The 20,835-nt window shown below is 36.3% G+C and overlaps 3 protein-coding genes and 1 long non-coding RNA gene across 5 annotated transcripts; 3 read left to right on the forward strand and 1 right to left on the reverse strand.

The window, feature by feature from the left end:
* The first annotated feature begins 2,036 nt into the window (after positions 1-2,036).
* On the forward strand, positions 2,037-7,098 carry ppp1r42 (protein phosphatase 1, regulatory subunit 42). Its single transcript, XM_060861853.1, has 8 exons — positions 2,037-2,189; positions 2,296-2,462; positions 2,582-2,720; positions 3,056-3,172; positions 4,592-4,709; positions 4,849-4,980; positions 5,276-5,414; positions 6,590-7,098. Exons 1-8 carry the CDS (start codon positions 2,058-2,060, stop codon positions 6,675-6,677), a joined length of 1,032 nt encoding a protein of 343 aa, XP_060717836.1. The 5' UTR covers positions 2,037-2,057; the 3' UTR covers positions 6,678-7,098.
* Positions 7,099-8,088: 990 nt separating this feature from the next.
* Positions 8,089-10,249, forward strand: LOC132839916 (transcription factor 24-like). The gene is made up of 3 exons (XM_060861130.1): positions 8,089-8,182; positions 9,356-9,753; positions 10,142-10,249. Exons 1-3 carry the CDS (start codon positions 8,089-8,091, stop codon positions 10,247-10,249), a joined length of 600 nt encoding a protein of 199 aa, XP_060717113.1.
* A 1,662-nt stretch (positions 10,250-11,911) lies between these two features.
* LOC132840371 (uncharacterized) lies at positions 11,912-15,235 on the forward strand. Of its 2 annotated transcripts, none has more exons than XR_009647803.1 (7): positions 11,912-12,034; positions 13,385-13,434; positions 13,682-13,734; positions 14,109-14,161; positions 14,365-14,403; positions 14,621-14,677; positions 14,805-15,235. It is a non-coding gene; the product is annotated as an uncharacterized LOC132840371 (long non-coding RNA). The 2 variants fall into 2 exon arrangements; XR_009647804.1 differs by having other exon boundaries at positions 13,388-13,434.
* Positions 14,652-20,584, reverse strand: mcmdc2 (minichromosome maintenance domain containing 2). The gene is made up of 14 exons (XM_060861954.1): positions 20,168-20,584; positions 19,730-19,851; positions 19,563-19,622; positions 19,284-19,479; positions 19,072-19,194; positions 18,604-18,705; positions 18,230-18,358; positions 17,907-18,144; positions 17,456-17,661; positions 17,184-17,350; positions 16,067-16,246; positions 15,841-15,965; positions 15,234-15,343; positions 14,652-14,952 (listed from the first exon to the last, which is right to left on the reverse strand). Exons 1-14 carry the CDS (start codon positions 20,262-20,264, stop codon positions 14,786-14,788), a joined length of 2,022 nt encoding a protein of 673 aa, XP_060717937.1. The 5' UTR covers positions 20,265-20,584; the 3' UTR covers positions 14,652-14,785.
* Positions 20,585-20,835: the final 251 nt, after the last annotated feature.

The raw sequence follows: 20,835 nt of genomic DNA on the forward strand, positions 1-20,835 counted from the left end.
GAACACACGTTTTGCTTGTTTTTCCCACTCTTCTGACACTTGTATTCAAATCCTTCTCCACTGCTATATATCATTAGCTTCAGGTACACAGCCTGTGTGCCCCTGAACCCGAGGTCTCAGTCTGAAATGAAAACTCAGTCGTTCTAAAAATAAACACTGCCTGATTTCACATGAAAACCAACATTTTTTGGGGAATAATCTGCCTCTTATATTGCAGCCAAATACTTTGTAATGGCCAACAGTGGAAGTGCATGTGCTAAAATAATGAGGATTTAAATGTACAGGAAATGGTTTGTTTTCATACCTCTAATATTGACTGAAGCAATAATCTAATGCACTGAATCAATTCATTTCTGTCCAGTCCTACAATCTATCCACAATTGTTTTTCTTGGGAACATTTAAGTTTGTTATAGATCATGATACTTTAATATATTTAGTCATAACGACTGAAAAATAAAATCAACACTGAAGTTCCTGATCATTTGTTGCTGTTTTGGAAGAGATATTCTACACGTGCTTCAGTTACTACAGGTCCAGATTTTTATGTGATTCTTATAAAGGATAATAAAATCATATTTCTCAAAGCTAGGTGAGTTTAGCATTGTTGTTATGGGAATCATGATGGAATTATACTTAATTCCGTGGGTTTAATCTAGAGCTTAAAAACTTAAAAGCATGTTTAAGTAATGTCACGTTTCATCTAACTGACATCATTATACAAATGTAAATCGTATTACTTTCATGTATTGGAAAAAATTACAAATATTATCCTTGATCATATGTTGTACATGTGGGAGATGAATAATTACCACCATCTGCCCTGAAATTGTTCTTGTGAAACAGAGTAAACGCATGACATTATGTGAACAATGTGTGATCACGTGTAGAGAGAGAGAAAAAAAGAATGATTCATGTGATAAAATCATCATGCATTACATTTACATTTACATTTACAACATTTCATGCATATGAAAGGGTGAAGGAAGTGGAAATCAGTTCATTTTTATGAAGGAAATTGCATGCGAAAATAAAGGGAATATATGTAGTTAACACATTATCTTTGACTCACGTGTGCTCTGTGAGCGAGATGAGCTCGTGCATACGACGCCGAGGCTTCGCTAGGCGTTTAGTTTCCATGGCAACACTTCCGCAAACAACGCGGTTCGGTCCGGGTGAAAATGAGCTAACTGCTAAACTGATTTGTTTTGTACTGGATTAATTAAAGATTATAGATTTTTTTTTAAAAAAAAGGTAAGCCTTTTTATCTACAATGTGTAGGTAGATAATTGCACTTTAAGCTTTTTATTTTTATGTCGTAATATTTTTTTTGTTTAAGATGGACATGTGTTCATGTTAGCTAAGTTAGCTAAATTCTCTATTTCTTCCCTCAAGGGAAAAGAGGAAGGATTTATTTATTTTTTTTATCGATTTCACATGGTGTCTCTTTATAACCTCATACTCTAAGATCAAGTGTAGCAGAGACACGCTGTCACACTGTGATGGATATATTATCCACCTCTTTCTCTGGCTTGACAAATCACATTCTAGACACAGAGCAGCTCTTAGACCTTTGCTGAAGTCTCACTCTTGAATTTGTGCAGAGTATTTTGTTCTTTTCCACATCTTTACTAACCTACACACCGTGAAAAAGACACATCAGGCAGATGTCCCAGGGTCATGGAGATAAATAATGCAAACCTCAAGGGAATTGAGCTAGTTTTTCTTAATATAGAGTACAGAGCTGCCTTCTGTATAATGTTGGGTCAGGTCACATTTGGAGCAAGTGTTTAATTCACCTTTGGCCTTTTAGCTGCTTTTTAGCCTGACAATGATCCCAGGGTCAACATACTATAAAGCTAATTATATAAGTATGATAGTTGTAATGTCACTACATAAATCACTGCTTGTATTTATATTTTAAAACAAATAATATAATAACCAATGTTTAATCAGGCCACAAGTAAAATGTATGTTTAGGTTTTCAGTCTTACTCTTCATTTGTGTTCATTTATTAGCTACCTTATTTTTCAGAAACACACTAAAACTCCCAGCTGCCATGGTTCGCCTGACTGTAGATCTGATAGGCAGATCGAATAAGGGACTTAAATCCAGTAGAAATGTTTCCATCCAACATTATCTCAAGAAATTAACACATCTCAACTTTTCAAACAGAAACATCGATGATATTGTAAGTTACTATTGTATGTGAACACAAAATAATACTAATTATTGTTTTAATTCTATACATTAGATTTTTTTCACCTGAATTTCTGGCCTGTTATCCTTTCTCTCAGGATGACATTTCCATATGCAGAAACCTCACAGTTCTATACTTGTATGACAATCAAATTACACGCATCTGCAATCTGAATTTTGCTTCCAATCTTAAACACCTGTACCTGCAAAACAACAAGATCACTCACATAGAGAATTTATCCTGTTTGCAGCAGCTCTCCAAACTGTAAGTGTACTGCTTAATCTTCTGTGTTATAATGAAGATTGAAATGCTGATGAAACCCTGATGAAAGTCTGTGCAGCGTTATTTTCAGTTAACCAATCATGAGCTGTTTATTTTTTCAGGTTCCTGGGGGGCAACAGCATTACGCTGGTCGAAGGGTTGGAACAATTGAGAGAGCTGAAGGAGCTGCACATCCAAGGGCAGAGACTCCCACCAGGAGAGAAGCTACTCTTTGACCCTCGCACAGTCTGTAGCCTGTCGGTGAGGAACTCTAGGTTGAACATTGCCCACACACTGGAGATCTGGACTCTGCCTCCATGTTAAGGGTCCTCAAAATATATGTATATAAACTTTTAGAAACTATTTGCAGCATTCGCAAACTGCAAATATACCAATTTTGTTTATTTTGATAACGACCTGAATTGCTATGAGTGTAGATGCAGCAGATTTCCCCCCAAAATTCTTCCTTTGCAGGAGAACCTTATATTCAATTATATATTATCTAAGAAGCTATTTTCAAGTTAAATATCTAAAGAAATTTTGATGACATTTGAAGATTTTATGAAGATGTCCATGTTACTCCATGTTCTTTGCAGGGGTCGCTATGTGTTTTGAATATTAACAACAACAACATTGATGAGATACTGGATCTGACCGTTCTTAACAAACTGACACATTTATATGCCGCAGACAATCAGCTAGCGGACATACAGGTAACATTACATTTCATATTTATTTTTATTTCTTTTTTTAATATTTCATGTTTATTTCTAATTGACAGAACAGATTGCAGTAATTTATTAAACAAAATCTTGCATTATATGCTGAAGATTACATTTAAGAGTACAATATTTTATTGTTTATTTGATAGTTCTATCCACTATCGTGCATGAATACTAAATGTTGTAGTAAAAACTAATCCTGCAAATCCTCTCATCAGTTCCCAGTCTACAGACTTACACAGGGTTCAAATTATTCAACAAATCAGTGAGCTAGGTCTCCAGGGACCACCTTTACTGACAACTTAAACAAGCGCAAGTTTTCCTCCTTCCTTGCTAGACTTATTTTATTCTACATCACACATTTGTCACTCTAACTGCAGATTTGTGTGAGAGATTAAATTTAATTTCCTCTTGTAAGAGGCCCTAGTGCGGATGAAACGCAACTTCATTTTTTTGCGATCATTTGCTGTATACAGGCTGAAAGACTTGCTGCTGTAGAAATGGGGAATGAATGCAAAAACCTTGTAGAATAGCTGTGCAGTAACTTCAGGCCAGGCCTCGGAGGCAGCACTTGAGATAATTGTGATACATGTGTCAAAGGCAGCTTTCATGTTTAGCAGATATTTCCTTTAATTTATACAACCCCTTGGCTAGTATTGATTCAGAATAGACAGGGCCCAAAGGATCGATCCCTGCTTTGCACAGTTCAGTGGGAATTCAGAGGAAACATTATGGATTTTTAAAAGAGATTATGACAAGCAGTCAGCCGAGTGACAAATGGGAATCTGCAGAGGCTGTTAGTGGCGCGTGGCCAGACGGGTGTGAATGGGGAATCGAAGTGCTGGTCAAATACAGGTTCATAACTGGCCATCATTAGTACAGTGTGGATCTGGAGAAGACCCGAGTCAGAGGTGCATTCAGCGCTCATACGGCTTGGGAGAGCAATTTGGTGCTGGGCAGTTCCCAGCCAAGCCCTCTGAGTGACGGCCCTGACACGATCATTTATCAAAGCCTGAGAGCGCGCTGCTCGCTGGGGTCCCGCTAGACTTGATTGCATGCGGACTGAAAAGTGGAAGCACTTTGGTTGAGACAGGAAGGCAACGAACAATCAGAGTGTGTCCAGAGAGTATTCATATTTCCACGATGGATTAATGTGTCTTTAGATAAACATACTCCGTGGGCAACAAGCTTGAGGGCTACTGCCCCAGGGAACTTGTTAGTCCGAGTGACAGTATTTATTAAAGCAAGCTGGTGTCTTGTTTATACCTTTATTTTCATAAGTAACTAAAGCTGCTAACTAAAGGTTTTTTGAAAATGCTGATTTTGAGAACCAGTTAAATCTTACCTAGAGTTGATATGCTGTTAAATTAGAGATGATAACAAAGCACAAACTCAATGTTCTCCTTTCAGGAATTGGAGACAGTGTTTAGCCAGTGGCCTCAGTTGCAACGAATGGATTTATGTGGAAATCCTGTCTGTCATAAACCCAAATACAGAGACAGACTAATTACCATTTGCACAAGGCTGGGTAAGAGCATTGAACCTCAAAATCATGGAATACAAAGTCAAACATTTAACAGAATTGTATTGTCCTGATAGTATTACTGAGTTTTTATCCGACCTTTGTTGTTTCTTATATCTTTCTTATATTTATTTCTAATACATAGAGGAACTTGATGGGAAGGGCATCACTGAAATGTCCAGGCAGTTCTTAATCAACTGGAAAGCCTCAAAAGATGCCAGGAAGAGAATAACAGATGGTAGAAAAACGACAGGACAAATCACATATCCCTTTTCTGGTATGGACATCAGTACTTTTTAATCTTTTATGACTGATTTCTGTGGTTTCATAATAAAAGAAACTACTTTCTAAAATCAGAACACAGACATGTAGTGGCTGCTATAATACATGTAATTACAGTGTGTATTATTTGAAATATTTGGGTGAAATATTATATATTTGTTTTCTATTCTAAACATTCAGATTAGTATTAAACATATCATACGATCGGTGTTCTTACATGTCATCAGCATGTAACTAAACACACTGAAGGATCATGACAAGATGTGTGACTCACTCTGTTTTCATTCCAGCTGACTTTCGCTTAGGCCCCCAACATTCCTTTGCCTATAACTCTGCTGGCTTTCTGGGGAAGAGGAAGCCGCTTTGGACTGGGAGACCCACCATAAAAATGAGGTCAGGCGCAGTGCGGACAGACTGCGGAGGCGTAAGGTATGAAGAGCATCAGCAATTCTTCTTAATTCCTAGCAAAATGGAATTTCTATCATTAGAATTTTTATCCCTTTACTGTTTATATTCTCAACAAAATTATGAGGTCTACCTAAAAATGTGTATAAACAATATCAACGTAAACATGCACCATTTAGCAGCCTGCTTCCTTCCTCTGTCTTGATTGATAAATGACCTGCTATTTATCAAGTTACATTTCATATTTTTAACACTCCATGCAAATAAACAACTTTCTCTTCTCTTAGGATATCAATTGCTTCACTTTGTTGCTGTATGTAAAGTCATGAGCTACAATTTAACTTTCTTAAATCTACCTGCTCCCCTGAGAGCATATTCATTTAGGTACTAGTCCCAGAGCTGTACCAGTTGATGTGGGCTGGCTTGCCCAAAAAATTCAGATGTAGATCCACATGCCATTTGCACTTGCTGTCCTCCAATGATTTAGCGAATTTATTCCCATTGCGGTTGAAAGAGCTTTGCTACCACTGTATCTCCAATAGTTTGACTGAGAAGGTGCCCTGACAAGCTTCTTAGAAATCAGATAATGCATGTGATCGACTTCACCATGAGCGACTAGCAGGTGTGATAGATAGATATATTAAAATGAAATATCTGTCACTCAAATGCCAAAATAACAGAATAGAAATTCATTACAAAAAAGACTTCATAAATCCTATATGTCTTTCTGAGAATACTTAATATAGACCCAGATCTTATTTTTAATCTTAATGTTACAATGGATTGATTATTTGGAGAGTAACTAATGCTAAATAATAAAGTTGTTTATGCCCATAATTTAATGTTCTTGTTCATATATATGTGTGTGTGTGATTTACTCTTAAAGCTTGTGCACAACGTACACCATCACAAGTAAAAGAAACACATTGACAGAGAAAAGTATTTTTGTATTTGAGACTGTATAATATTGTGGATAATAACTGTAAGGTCACCTTTAATGTGTCAAATTAATACAAATATTCCTGAATGTTCAGTTAAAGTTAAACTTAATATTATGTGTAAAAAGCACTCATAATGTAGGTTTTTGTTGAATGAATTTTATTGTCCATCAAATTTTCCTCCTGTGTTAATAATAAGGAGAATGTTATTTTAACATGTATAACCTCTATATAAGTGGCTGTCGTTTTTGTTCTTCACAGGAGAATGGAGAATCACGAAGAGCCCCTGAGTGAGGGACTAATTACAGATGTTCAAGAGACGACAGTTCAGAGTCATACACCTCTCTGAGCAATCGTCTAGAAGAAACTTTGTGGACCTCTTAGACATTTCCCATGGCCTGCACCCCGCATACAGACAGTTCATCACGAGTGCATGTGGAATGGATCGGAGTGCTCACAAAAAGATCAAGTCCACAGTAATTGTCTGTCACAATGTCATAATGCCAGATTCAGAGCTGTAGCACACTGACACTCTGAGTCTTGCCTTTCACTTACACACTGCCTCTGTCTTCAATCGGTTTATTGACAGCAGTTGGATTAAATGATGCCTGTAAGAAGTTGAGCTTTATCGTAAGGGCTGTTTTTGTGTTTTTGATATTTTATTTTATGAGTTGACTATTTGTTGAACATAAGGACTTAAGCAAGCCAGTGTGTGAATTAAAATATATTATTCATTCTTTTCTCTGTGCTTTGTCTTTAAGTGGAACTTAATAAACGGTACACTTCTGTTTTAATTTTCCTGTCATAATAAAAAAAATCTTATTTAACTTGTATTACATTATGTATTAAATTATTTTTGCCTTACACAAATGTACTATGTGTAAACTATGATAAACTATGCACTACATTCCTCTTGAACCTACAGGCAGTAGCTTTATTTATTTTTATTTATTTATTTTTTTAGAAAAGGTGAAATCTATAAAATATGTGAACTAAACATGCATATATATATATATATATATATATATATATATATATATATATATATATATATATATATATATATATACATATATATATGCGTGTGTGTGTGTGTGTGTGTGTGTTATTTTTTATACTCATTTTCCCTTTTTTGTGAAATTAATTTTATTTTCAATAATGAAGAATACTTAAGAGTACATGGCGATTAGATGCCTTTCTTGTGGTCACTGTTCTCTGTAATAAACCCCATGCTGTAATTGGCCTGTCTATTGAAGAACTTTTTTTCTGACCACTCCGCGGTTTACTGTGTAAGACGGAGAGTAATTAGGCAGAGGAGCTTACCTAACCTCATTTACAGTGCTTCATAATTAGTGGCCTGGAGCTAAACTGTTACTTCATCCTTACAAAAACACTGTGTATTAAGAGCAGTCTGAGATATACAAGTTATGAATAATTCCATTCATTAATTCCCCGACATCTCCGTGTGTGGACTCTGGAAATCAGGGTGATTAATATGAGAGTCTCACAAGAATTTCCTCATACTTGCCTGTTGATTGCGGTGTTTAGAGCTTATTTATTGGCTGTGAATCAAAGTGCTGACTGCTGCTTAAAATATCATGCAAAAAATCCTACAATGTCCAACTTTCTGAACCAGTGACAGCCAGCAGAACAAAGGTGATATGATATTCTACCACTTCTAATAATCGTCCAACCAAAAGAAAAAACAAAACCATACAAATATTTACATTAAATGGAAATATTACTACAAAATACTTTAGATGGGGTATAATTCGGATAGTCTCAGAAATAAAGTTAGCCATTTCTATCACCAAGAGTACACGTGGAATGTAAAGTGCATGGAGTGTTCTCCAGGTAAAATATACATACTAAAGGTACCAATCGAGACCGAATTGTACAGTTTGGAGACCGAATTGTACAGTTTGGAAACCTTCAATGCGTTCGGTGACATCATAATGTTATTTTTTTGGGGTTATTTGTACCATTTCACGTTCATGTATAATGTTTCAATAGAGCTTGTTCAGAAATAAATGTGTGTGGCCGAAAAATGCTGCCTTGCGTTGGAGGTCGGTCTCCTCTACCCTATAGCGAAAGCAGAGGAAAAGGAGAAAGCGCAGGAGAAGGAACCTCATGCGCCGCCCGTGCGTTTAAAGCCTTGTGATTAATTGCACCGAAGTGAAGAACTTGTCAGCTCGTTGTTTTCCCAATAAATTAGAGGCTCCTGAGACCTGACGCGCTCAGGTGAGGGATTGGCACAGACACGGAGACATAAAAACGCACCTTCTTCAGTAACCGCGCCCGGTTTTCAGGCTACACATATTTTTTGCAGTTGGAACGGAACTATACATCTCTATAGGAGCGGTGTGTTAGAGAACTCCAACTTTCCTGTCTTCATGTGTACTTTTTTGAGTGAAATTTGAGTGACGGTATGTACGTGCTCTCTCATATTTACTCGTTTTAAAACATGGTCGGTTTTTAAATATTTCAGTTTTAACAATTTTAATAAAACTTTACAGTACTTTCTCTGGTGATGGCTAAACCATTTGGTGACGTTTGGCATTGCATTATAGACATAATACGCATTAGAACTGTCAGTAATTTTTTTTGCATAGACATTCTTGTATTCTTGTGATGAAAAAGATTAAATCTTGAAGTTTGACAGTTTAAACGATGTCAGTATTTTATATTGCGCGTGTTTATTCTTGTATAGATCGTAGATTAAATTGACATTAATTTATTTTTGTAAGAAATGTTAAGAATGTTTCTGCATTTTTGTATATGGGATGATGCTGTGAGGGTATTTGTATGTTTAACACTGTTCAACTTTAATTTGTGTAAAATCTTTCTCTTAAACTTTGAAATATAGTTATTCTGTAAAGCAAGTCAGATATAAAAATCCTGCGTCGTTCAGCACAATATTTGTCATGTATAGATCTGTCACAGATTTAAGTCTAGTGTTGACTAATTTATTGTTCCTATTAAGAAAAAAAAATCTCTGTACTTTTTAGGTTCGGAACTGATATCTAGTGGATGGAATTGGATGCGTAACAATTATGGATGACAGTCCCACATCCAGCCCGAGCTCTAGCCCGAGTCCCGACGCGCTGAATGCAGACCGTAGACGTGGGCGCGTGCTTTCAGGCGGTGGTCTGGGAACCAGGGGACGACCCGCAGCAGCCAACGCTGCGCGCGAGCGGAGTCGCGTTCAGACCCTCAGACATGCGTTTCTGGAGCTCCAGAGGACCCTGCCATCGGTACCGCCCGACACCAAACTTTCCAAACTCGATGTGCTCATATTAGCCACTACATACATCGCTCATCTGACTAAAACCCTACAGGAAGAGGGCATGGAAGAAGGAGACGGCTCAAAACGAAGCGAACCGTTAAATTCACTCAAAGGCAGCGGTTACCTGCATCCTGTGAAAGTGAGTACTTTAGAGTAGGGATTGCATTTTGTGTATTACTGTATTGTTTCTTTTCACAGTGTACACACGACATTCACAAAGTAGTTTAAATTTTAGGGGTTTGTAGTATCGAGACCTCTGTTTTACCCTGTGTTTCCACATTTGGTTGTCTTTTATTGTTTTAAACATTTTTCAATGTAATTACTTTTATTGGTGTTTTCTGATTTATTAATATTATTATACAGCACTTTGGCTGACACTTATGCTATTTTTAAAATGCAATTTAAATCTATCACTTGAAAGCTAGTTTTAGAAACGCTGACACCTAAAATAATCACCTCGTTTATGCTTTGGATTGTTATGATTAATTTCTAATTTTTTATTATTTTTATGTTGGTTTTTTTTTCAGAAATGGCCCATGCGTTCGAGGTTGTATATCGGTGCCAGTGGCCAGTTCCTGAGTAATTCAGGCCCGAATGAAAATCAAGGAGCTTCATCATCCTCATCTCAGACATAATCTCTTTGCACACAAGACTTTCTTTTCAATAAAATGAAGCTTTAGATGATCAACGCAGAGCCAAACATGTGGACCACTTCTACTGTAAGCTCTCATTATGTGGTTTTTAGCTCTGAACGATTAACTTGCGCCTTAAATCGTCTTCACTCTGCAAAGGAACTGAAACTATATTATATAATTGATACTATATAATTTTCTTTTTTTTTTCCCACCAATTTCATATTGAAATGAGTGCAAATAAGAACAAAAGACTGCATGGCGATTGTGTTGCTGCTTGTTTACGGCACACTTACATGTATCCTAATTATTTGTCATTTGTACATAATTTGTATATAATCATCAGTGATTTTTTTATGTCTTACTAAATAGAGAAGGGGACTCTGCTCAAAGTTCTGTGTCATTTGTGTAGCTATATGTCGGGATATTGAGCTGTCATGCTTGACTTGTTGGCTATGCACTTTGAGTTAAAGTATTTGCACTAAACACACGTGTGAATAACGTAACATTTGTCATGTGAAGAGGTCTGTCAGGATCAGAACAATGGTTGGAATAAGTCTAGTAGAATCCCTGCTCGTTCCGTTGTCTGTGTATTTGTGGATTGTAAATAAAAAAGTTAAAAAAAAAGACCCCTAATTTAAAACGACCTGCCACTTTCAGATTATGACATTAGCAACAACAAATATTTTGTATTGTATGATTTAAATGTTTTCAGATAGAAAACAAGGATTTCATGATGTCCTGATTACACAAATTATGTTTGGAAATTCTTTAAATCATGAAACGCATTTACATACTTTACTATTGTGCTTTTGTCTTAGTAATTTAAATAGTTCATTAAATAAAATAAAATACAGCATGAATTCACTTGTCCGTTGACTGACTCACCACAGGCAGAAATATAAACAGGCATTTAATAGTCATGTTACTAAACTCTTGTTTTTTTATTTTACAAGTGTTGGAGTTAAAGTAGAGTTCAGTACATCTTGATTTTTGTTTGAAAGTGAAAAGCAAAAATCTACTTAAACTTGAGGTGCTCATTTATGGTAATAAATAAATAAATAAATAAATAAATAAATAAATAAATAAATAAAAACACTTGTAGTATTTGTAAGATCCTAGCATGTGTAAGAAATCACATTAACCTGAGTGCATTGCACTACATTAGTCAGTTTTCCTGCAATGGTATTGACCCTAAATCATCTATGAGCATTGGGTTTATTTTTGTCACAATATTTATTTTTATTTACTATATGTAGACATGAGTCATGTGCTTAATAAACGTTAGGTGAATTTCTGGAGCTTTTATTGCCATTAATAAATTAAAATTCACAAACACCTTTTTTTTAAATCCTCAAGGTGCTTGAAAAAAATGTTTGTATCAATTAAACAAGGCAGGATAAATACACATGTCTAGCCTTTTGTCAAAAAAAACATTTTAAAAATTTGGGGACGAATATTTTCATTTATTTCTGCCTTCACTTTCATGTGTTATTTTTAAGTTTACTTCTTAGTACCTATATCTAATCACGAGTACCTTGAGATTAAGAATAAAACTATTATTTTAAAAAACTATCATTCTACGTCAGAATTCTTGTCACCACTCATGCTTTACTAAGGGTCTAGTGCGCATGTGCATTTTTTTGCAGCAGGAAGCCTGGCTTAAATAACAAACCGCGCATGCGCAAGGTCTCTTTCTTTGCAGCATGGATCCTCGAATGGAGAATTTCAAGGGCCGCAGAGTCGCTAAAGCAGATTGCTTAAAAATGTTAAATTACGTCTTTTCAGGTAAAATACGATTAAAGTTGTTGCTGTAACAGTATTTAAACACGTTTTGTTGAAATAAGGGCATGCGTTTTTTAATTTTTGCGTTGCTCCTGGCCTAGTTTCAGAACATTTTGTTGTGTAGATTTGATAAATGTTATGTTGAAAATAAATGTTAAATTGAAAAATCACGGTTCTTTAACTTGACCAAAAGTCCCCACGTTGATTAAAAGTAAATTTCGAGGTCTTTGTGCTACTTCGTTGTCCATCTGTGACCACGTGGTGATTACTGTTTCCTTTACAGACTCAAGTGGTTTAGATCTTTAGAAAAATAACAAGCACATAGGGAGAGGATGTCGATGGTAAAATGCAGTTTTTGATAAGAATAAAGCTGGTTGTTGAAAAGGTCAATTTTAAAACTGAACTAATATTTTAAAACTTATATATAAACGAACTGCTGTTATGTAAATTCTAACTAAAACTAATGTTACTGCAAAAGCAGGATTTAAGATGTAACTGGATAAAACATGCTGTAGGTAAATAAGAAAGATGTTAATTAAACTAAATGTGGATTACACACTTGGTGTTTCATTATTTTTATTCCTCTAGACGTTGAGTGGATTATATAATCGATGGGATGTAATTCAACTAATTTGCCTTCAAGGAGATTAAAATAACTAGCATCCCCATACACCTGTGTGTGTATATATATTTGAATAGCACGAGGCTATATATAACCTGTTATTTATAATTTTTATTAAGTTATTGTGTGATGGTGTGTTCAACAGGCAGATTTACTTCTCACTTACAGCAGTTATAAATCATGTTGGCAGTTCCATGTCCCACTTGGGTTGATAAATTGCTCCTTTAGTCTTCACATTGCTGTTGGTAGGACTGTCTGCTGGTTATGACCAGGTCTGTTGTCCCTTGTGAGGCCACGTTGGCTTGGGATTGGTCTTCACATGATCATTTGCTGGGAAATTCTGAATTTCTATTCCTCTCTGAGGGGCTATGGTCTTGGCAAAGGTCCTGACCTTGAGTTGTACTAGCCATGGTAAGACCTTTTGTGTTGGTGCGAGATGATGTGCTCTCAAGCTGTGTTACATGTGCCCTTTGATCTTTGGTTCATCAGTCAAGATTTGGAGTGGAGTTGAGTTCACTTATTGATTGTTCCCTCAGTGCTGCTTATGTGAAGCTGTGTAAAATCAATAGTTGTGACGGAATAAGACTAATTGGGAACTAGTTACTTAAGGTGTAGGTGTCGGTGGTGGTCTTGACCAAACCTCAAATGTATAGTACAGCTCAGTTATACGTTTTTAAATTTGACGTGGTGAATATGGGGACAAATTTAACAATTTTTGTTTTTCTGTTCAGCAGGAAACCTATATGATGACCAAGACCATGGCTGATATGGAGACTACAAGGTAATACGACAGTATTCCATCCAAATCATACTTCACACCATGACAAACAAAAAATTCAGATTGTGGAGTATTGTATTATTGAACATTCTGTTGAGCTGTGATGACATCACATTTTTGCCGTTTACCCATCTGACCAGTTTGGGTTGTTGATAATGTGACTATCTGAGCATTCAATATTAGAATCATTTAATTCCAAAAGTATTACGTTAATCATGAACTATGGGATTAAAATGTATTTTCTCGACAGAAATGAAAAATTCTGGAAAGAAAAAAAACCTGAGCCTAGATGTCTGGAACAAGGTATGTCAAATATTTTTAAAGTTACAATTATTTTAAAACAACTGGTCAGTCTGTGGTTATACTTTATTGAAAGTTAATGTAAACCGTGATGTACTAAAAGGCGTTTTAGTGACCGTGAGGCATTTTTTCTTCTGACCTGCCCCCCAGTGGACAGAGCTTTTTTTTTTTTTTTTCGTCTAGATAAGAAAGTGAGCATGTACACAGAGGAGCACATGAATAATGCTTGGTGCTGAGAGCTGTCAAATGTCTTGATATTTACCATACTATAAGATTATACACCAGTACTCTTAGTCTGGCGTTGTAAAACTTATCATCTGGTGAAGAAGGAAAAAACCTCCATTCTATTTTTCCTCTTTTCTTGTCCTGAATATTAGATGGAGAACAGTGAGTGCTGAATAGAAGTTTCTGCAGTTTGTATTGCATCAAGGTGAGAAATGTTTTCTTTGTGGACATGAAATGATGTACTAAGTGATGTACTAACTATGATGATTTTCATGTTTTTGCCGTTTACCCATCTGACCAGTTTGGGTTGTTGATAATGTGATCATCTGAGTTCAATGGTAGCATCATTTATGATGGGGTATCTTATGTGAACAGTTGGTGAAATTGAGATGTTTGTTCTCGCTTCAGAAATGGGTGTGGATATTAAACTGAATGTCTCAGGACGTGGTAAGACAACCCCACCGCTCCCCACACCCCTCAATATTTTACCTGAGAATGCATTCATGATGATTTTCATATTTTTGCCGTTTACCCATCAGACCAGATTGGGATGTTGATAATGTGACCCTCTGAAAAGCCATCTTGGGTTATGTACAGTAACTGTTTGTGGGATAGCATGTTGTTAAACTAAGATTTATTTTTGTTTCATGTAAATATTTTACAGAAACTGATTCTGACTTTGGAGGTGCAAGTCATAAATTGCTTGTATTTTATAAATATGGTAGGATTATGAATTCATACATTACAGCTGTGAACAATAAATATTGCAGAAATGTTAACAAATATTACCCAAACTTAAGAATAGCTGAACCTAATTTTTAAATATGCCCTATTCTTCTATTATGTAGGTAGCAGCTCCTGGTGCATAGTTGTATACAAACTGCAGGATCTGCTGACGGAATTCTTCCAAGGTCTGGTCTCGACAGTGCAGGGACTCCAGGTCATGCAGATCACAAAGAAACACCGCATCGGGTGGAAGAACAAGCGCTGAGGCCCCTATATTCCCAACATGTATTAAGAGTTTGATTGTGACCCATAAAAATAGTGACCTAAAAGTTATAAATGATGAATTTTGAAGTTTGTTGCAGCAGTGTAGTTTTTATGCTAGTGGTATATCCTTCACTGTACATAAAGCTATAAAATTCAAGTTACTAAATTATAACAAGGCCAGTTTATAACCAACTTGAAAGATCTTCGAGCTTGTTTGATGTTGCCCTGTTAATCTATTCAATTTGCTGGAGAAAATGGCTAATCTTAATTAAAAGATAATTTCTCACCATGTCTGAGGGTAATTGAGTTCTCACACAGCAACACTGCAATAACTGCATCCTCTTCTAGAACAAGGGTCCTCAGGTTAAGCTTGGCATGTGCCTGTGCTAGGGCAACCCTGCCAAAACCAGCAAGCAAATTACATTTTGTATTTCAGTGAACTTTATTATTCTAGTACAGGTACTGCAATAGTGGATTCTTATGGATGTAGATTCTTTTTTTTTTTTTCTGTTTGACTTTAAACACCTGATTTATTCAGAGGTTAAACACACCTTAGGAAGAACTTAAACATTTACCTAACGTAAATGTTATAAGGCTGCCATCTAGTGGTAAGCTATAAGTGTGTTGTATTTATGGTTTTACTGCAGCAATTTCTAATTCCAGCCCTATGGTTTTCGCCCTTAATTGTTCCAATTAATCAAGCAACCCCTGCTTCTTTTGTGTACCAACTATAAAGTGCAGAGGATGGAAAACAAATGTAATGGCCCAGAATTTGCACTTTGTATGTACTAGCTTTAAGGATTTGGTTTAACAGTTTACTTGCTCTTTACACCTCTGCTTCCTTTTATTTATTTAGGGGTGTGTGTATATAATCAGTTTTTAGCCTGTGCTTACAGCAGTTTAATAGACGTGACTGATACTGAGGAGCGTACTCTCCGACTGGCCGTGTAGTAGCCGTGGATCATCATCTCCGCCTCAGTGCTCATGTCTACTTTTAGACTCCGAGCATAAGCCAGGAGCTGAGAAGGAGATGTGATTAAAGTTGAACTCTGATGTACAATATACACAAAAGTTAAAAAGTCAGTGAAGTAGTATTTCATAGAAATGTTGGTGGTCTAACCTCTTTATAGTCCTGTGTGGTAAACTGCATGCAGGCAGGGTATATGGGCTTTCCTGGTGAAATGGCCTGCCTCAGTGTGTGTACTGTCATAGCTAGGAGTGGAAGGTTACCTCCCGAGTCTCGACACTGGATCACAAGCCCAAATGCATCTACAACTTGTGGGGGTACTGGACCCATCTCCTACATGTTATATTATTAGTAGATTTTTTTTTTTGATGACTGGTTATCCAACAATATCCTAAAGTATATAATGACAATTTTAAGAACTTTTCCTAATGACACTACAATTGAATTTTAATTTGCAAAAATATGAATTAACAGGTGTGTGTATATATACTTTACATAATTGCACCAGATTAAGGTTTAAAATTCAAAGTTTGGACAAAATACTATGTAAGCACCAGAAAACACTAAATTGATTTGTTAGGCTATTTACAACTTGGAACGTCTCTTAAAAAAAAAAAAAAAAAAAAGTTTCCTGTTACTAAACGTGGGTAGAGGTTCTGTTATCTGAAAACTAATCTCATTTTTAGGTCAAAAAAAAAACAAAAACCCAAATGTAAGTCAAACATGGTTTACAGATGAAATTCGTTAATCTGTATGTATCCGTAATGCCAACAAAATGATTTGTTTCTTGGAAATGCCAGCTAAACAGCAAATATATATTATGCTAAAAATAAAATATGATAAAAAATATGATAAAATTCATTCATCTTCTACCGCTTATCCGAACTACCTCGGGTCACGGGGAGCCTATGCCTATCTCAGGCGTCATCGGGCATCAAGGCAGGATACACCCTGGACGGAGTGCCAACCCATCGCAGGGCACTCACACGCTAGGGACAATTTTCCAGAGACGCCAATCAACCTACCATGCATGTCTTTGGACCGGGGAGGAAACCGGAGTACCCGGAGGAAACCCCCGAGGCACGGGGAGAACATGCAAACTCCACACACACAAGGTGGAGGTGGGAATCGAACCCCCAACCCTGGAGGTGTGAGGCGAACGTGCTAACCACTAAGCCACCGTGCCCCCCATGATAAAATTAATACAATAATTCAATACAATAATATAATAATAAATAATTCATAATCATATAAGAGGTTGTGAACCTACCATAGATCCCAACAGTACACTGTCTGGCCTGTTACCCTTTTTACAAGGAGCTAATGCATCAGCCAGGGCCCAAAAGTTGCAGTTGATGGGGAAGGACAGAAGCTGGTCAGCATCCTCACCATACTTCTTTCCAGGGATAAAAACGGAGACTGTTCTGGTATCTAATGCTGCAGGAACATAAGATAAAGTATTTCTTCTGATCTTTGTTGGTTGTTAGACATGGTTAACAACCATGACAAAGAGACAAGACAAAACTTTTTTATCCATGATACCTGACTGGAGGCTGTCTGTCCTGTCTTTCTTGTAGCATGTTAAATCCCCTAACAAGCACACACCCCCTGCTGCCAAGAGAGCAGAGCCTGCATGGATGTTAGCTGTTCCTGCACCATGCTCATCCATGGACAAGGAGGTGAACAGCTCTCCAGTAACTGGGTGACGAATGCCCCTTGCTGCCAGACCCAGACTGTATGTCATTAACCTGACAATGGATGTGCACAGTTAAACAGTAGCTATCTCTCTATGTGGGTTTATTTGCTTTTATGTAGCCAAATAATCAATATATAAAAAATCATATAGATATTAAATATATTATTAGTAAAAGATAAGGAGCAAGACAACTACTATATATTTGGCCTGATTAATTATAAAAGCAAGGGATATCTTGATACTCTCCCAAGCCAGCAAAATGATTATTTTTGCCTTAAACAATATTAAGCAGCCTACCTCTCAACATTAAGAGTATCGTTGGTGAGTGTAAGCACATCCAAATGATTGTGTGTATCTGAATTCTCCTCTTTGGTCTGCACAAGGCTAAGAAGCAGCACCAATTTCAGTGTGTTGTATAGGCCAGGCGGGACTACTGGAGAGCCAAATGAGTTAGCAACAATAGCAGAGAATCTCCATGGGGAACAGGCTGAGGCAGCATGTAGGGCCTGAAAATGGTCACTTACACAGGAGGAATCTGTAAGAAGTGTAAGATCAGCTGGTCTGGCATTCTTAATTCATGTTCTTGTTAGGTTTTTACTAAAATGAAATGGATTACTCACATTCAGGGGTGAGATTTTGAATGCTGCAAACCTCTATAGTCCAAGTAATATTGGAATACTGGTGTACATGTGCGGGTATTCCTACTACTCGATAGAGCTGACCAATTTTCATAGTGTTACACAGTTCATCTAAAATTTAGAGTACATCACAATTATATTGCTTACTTTTATCTTGTTCAAATGACATTAATAATGTGGTATGACCTAATAGTCGTACAGTATGCTGTATATCCTGAGCTACAAGATTAGCACAAAGTATACTTATAAATTATGTTTAAAAAGCTATCTTAAGAATGTTTGCTGTGCTAATTGCTTTTTATTCATTTAATTTACACGTTAAAATGTGGTAGAGTTTATATCACATCTTGACCTACCTCTCAAAAATAGAGTGACGGATTGATATCTCAGAGACGAAGGTTCATGGACCCCCAACACATCTAGTGATCTGGTGTGTACAAGCTCAACCAGTTGTTTATCTGAGCATCATTAACATTCATTGTCAATATCAATTATCAGTCTATTGCTTAATATGTTCCAGCTGTATAACACTTCAGGAATTTACCAAGTACTGAATCACAAAGTTATGCATTGATTTGTTTCCGTGTTCTCTGAAATGCCGCTTGCTCTTTTGATAAGTAGATGAGATACCTTTTTATTGTAACACTGATATTCGAACAACATCTGTTGTTGTATGAAAGTGGAGCCGTAATGTGAAGTGGAAATATGAAATGATTAGCATTTTTACAATGAATAACAAAGAAAGTGAAAGTGCTGACAATCCTCCCAATATTCAGGAAGGTGTCATGATCTTAATATAGCAACATCCCAGCCCTAGCTCTTACCCCCTAAGACACGAGATTTCACATCCTCTTTGAGTGGCGAGGAGCAAAGGAAGCAGATGAAGTCACTCCGGACAGTAGCTGACTCCGTTGCTCCTGGTGCATGTACTCTAATATGCTGGAAACCTTGAGGACATTGGATATTGGCAACAGCTATAGTTTGGGACAATGTACACACTGAAAAGGCTCATTATAAGGAGATCTGTTTCAGTTACCTCTGGAGCAAGGACATTTTTCTTCTGCACAAATGAATCTGGCTCCTTGAGTGTATTTTGTAACACAAGTCATGGCGATTACAAGGCCCTCCAATGCTACAGGCCTCATCAGATAACAGCCACGAGGGAACTCGGATAAGTCAAGAATGTAGTTGCGAAATGGTGGCATATGTGTTGGCCGTAGAACAACATTAACCTTGGGGGATAGAAAAACAGACAATCACTAAATAAAACATTTTGGCTTGACAGAAAATGAGGAATCATTATATAATGACATACTTGGTTTTCTGTATGTACGTGCTCAATTAATGACAGTGTCTTTATTGAGAGAAAAGTAACCTGTGAAACAGAGAAATAATGTATTCTGTAATTTAATTCAGTCTTAATCACACCGCGAGCTCTAAAATCATCACTATAACACAGTAATCTTCCAAAACAAAACATACAGACTGAAACAGCGAAGTGGCTTTCAGGGGGTCGTGTAATATGCAGTCTCCCAGTTTGGCATCTAGTTCAACTATGTCAGTGGGGTTCACATCAAAACTGAACCTGTACACCTGCTGGGAATCTGAAAAAGAAAGAAACAGCGCAAAATAATATAGTTATGAATGACTGACCTGTTAAATAGATGTCAGGACAAAATATAAGAATATATAACCAACAGATTATAGGTTGTTCTGAAACCCATGAAATATTTAATCTAAATGTTAAACAATATGCATTTTTTATTGGATCTTCAATCTTCTACAAAAATAATTTTGTTATTACTTATATTTATTTCTTACTACGTTTATACACTATATGTATATACACATAAATAGTATTTGCAACAAGTGGGTTTTAAAAAAACGTTTATTAAAATTAAATATCAATTTAAAACCGACCTTTAAGAGACTGGCAGGCCTCAGTAAGCTTTCGCAGACCTCCACTTCTGTCCATGTAAATAACTACAGACTCCTTCAGAGACAGAAGATCCTCCATATTGTCGTCTTCAATAAAAAAAACACATTACGTCACCTTTTTTTCGTCTCGTGCGCGATTTTCCCGCCTTTAAGTTCTGACAGAACAGCACGCGCGCATAAAAGGTGTTTTATTAAAATAATTTACTGATAAATTAATTTATTGTTCAACCCTAAATGGCAATAAATTGTAGCATTTATGGTGTAGCGCCATTCAAAACTGTGTACTGAACGTATAGTTCCTTATAGACCTCGTCGTTTAGCCTCCATGCTAATTATTGCATTAGCTAATATGTCTGATGTTAAAACACACATTCATTTTAAATTGCTAATGAATATATATATATATATATATATATATATATATATATATATATATATATATATATATATATATATATATATATATATATATATATATACATACATATATTAGTTGTAGCAGACAGGTTTAGAACAAAAGGCTGATTCATACAATCCACAGTTTACTCGTTTACTTTCCACAGTTATACAATTGACTTAAATTTTTCCATGTTTATGCTATTACAAAACATCTTTGGTAAAAAAAAAAAAAAGAAAAAAAAAAAAAAAGA

This window comes from Tachysurus vachellii, chromosome 25 (genome assembly GCF_030014155.1).
Source record: "Tachysurus vachellii isolate PV-2020 chromosome 25, HZAU_Pvac_v1, whole genome shotgun sequence".
NCBI lineage: Eukaryota > Metazoa > Chordata > Actinopteri > Siluriformes > Bagridae > Tachysurus > Tachysurus vachellii.

What these genes read in the sequence shown, in the direction of transcription:
- ppp1r42 (XM_060861853.1), top strand. Translation starts at nt 2,058, where the DNA reads ATGGTTCGCCTGACTGTAGATCTGATAGGCAGATCGAATAAGGGACTT. An exon ending in ACAGAAACATCGATGATATT is followed by an intron (nt 2,190 to 2,295) that starts GTAAGTTACTAT and finishes CCTTTCTCTCAG; the next exon opens with GATGACATTTCCATATGCAG. An exon ending in TACCATTTGCACAAGGCTGG is followed by an intron (nt 4,710 to 4,848) that starts GTAAGAGCATTG and finishes TCTAATACATAG; the next exon opens with AGGAACTTGATGGGAAGGGC.
- LOC132839916 (XM_060861130.1), top strand. Translation starts at nt 8,089, where the DNA reads ATGGGGTATAATTCGGATAGTCTCAGAAATAAAGTTAGCCATTTCTAT. An exon ending in GTGCATGGAGTGTTCTCCAG is followed by an intron (nt 8,183 to 9,355) that starts GTAAAATATACA and finishes ACTGATATCTAG; the next exon opens with TGGATGGAATTGGATGCGTA. An exon ending in GTTACCTGCATCCTGTGAAA is followed by an intron (nt 9,754 to 10,141) that starts GTGAGTACTTTA and finishes TTTTTTTTTCAG; the next exon opens with AAATGGCCCATGCGTTCGAG.
- mcmdc2 (XM_060861954.1), bottom strand. Translation starts at nt 20,264, where the DNA reads ATGGAGGATCTTCTGTCTCTGAAGGAGTCTGTAGTTATTTACATGGAC. An exon ending in CGTCACTCTATTTTTGAGAG is followed by an intron (nt 18,359 to 18,603) that starts GTAGGTCAAGAT and finishes TCTAAATTTTAG; the next exon opens with ATGAACTGTGTAACACTATG. An exon ending in TCAAAATCTCACCCCTGAAT is followed by an intron (nt 18,145 to 18,229) that starts GTGAGTAATCCA and finishes CACTTCTTACAG; the next exon opens with ATTCCTCCTGTGTAAGTGAC.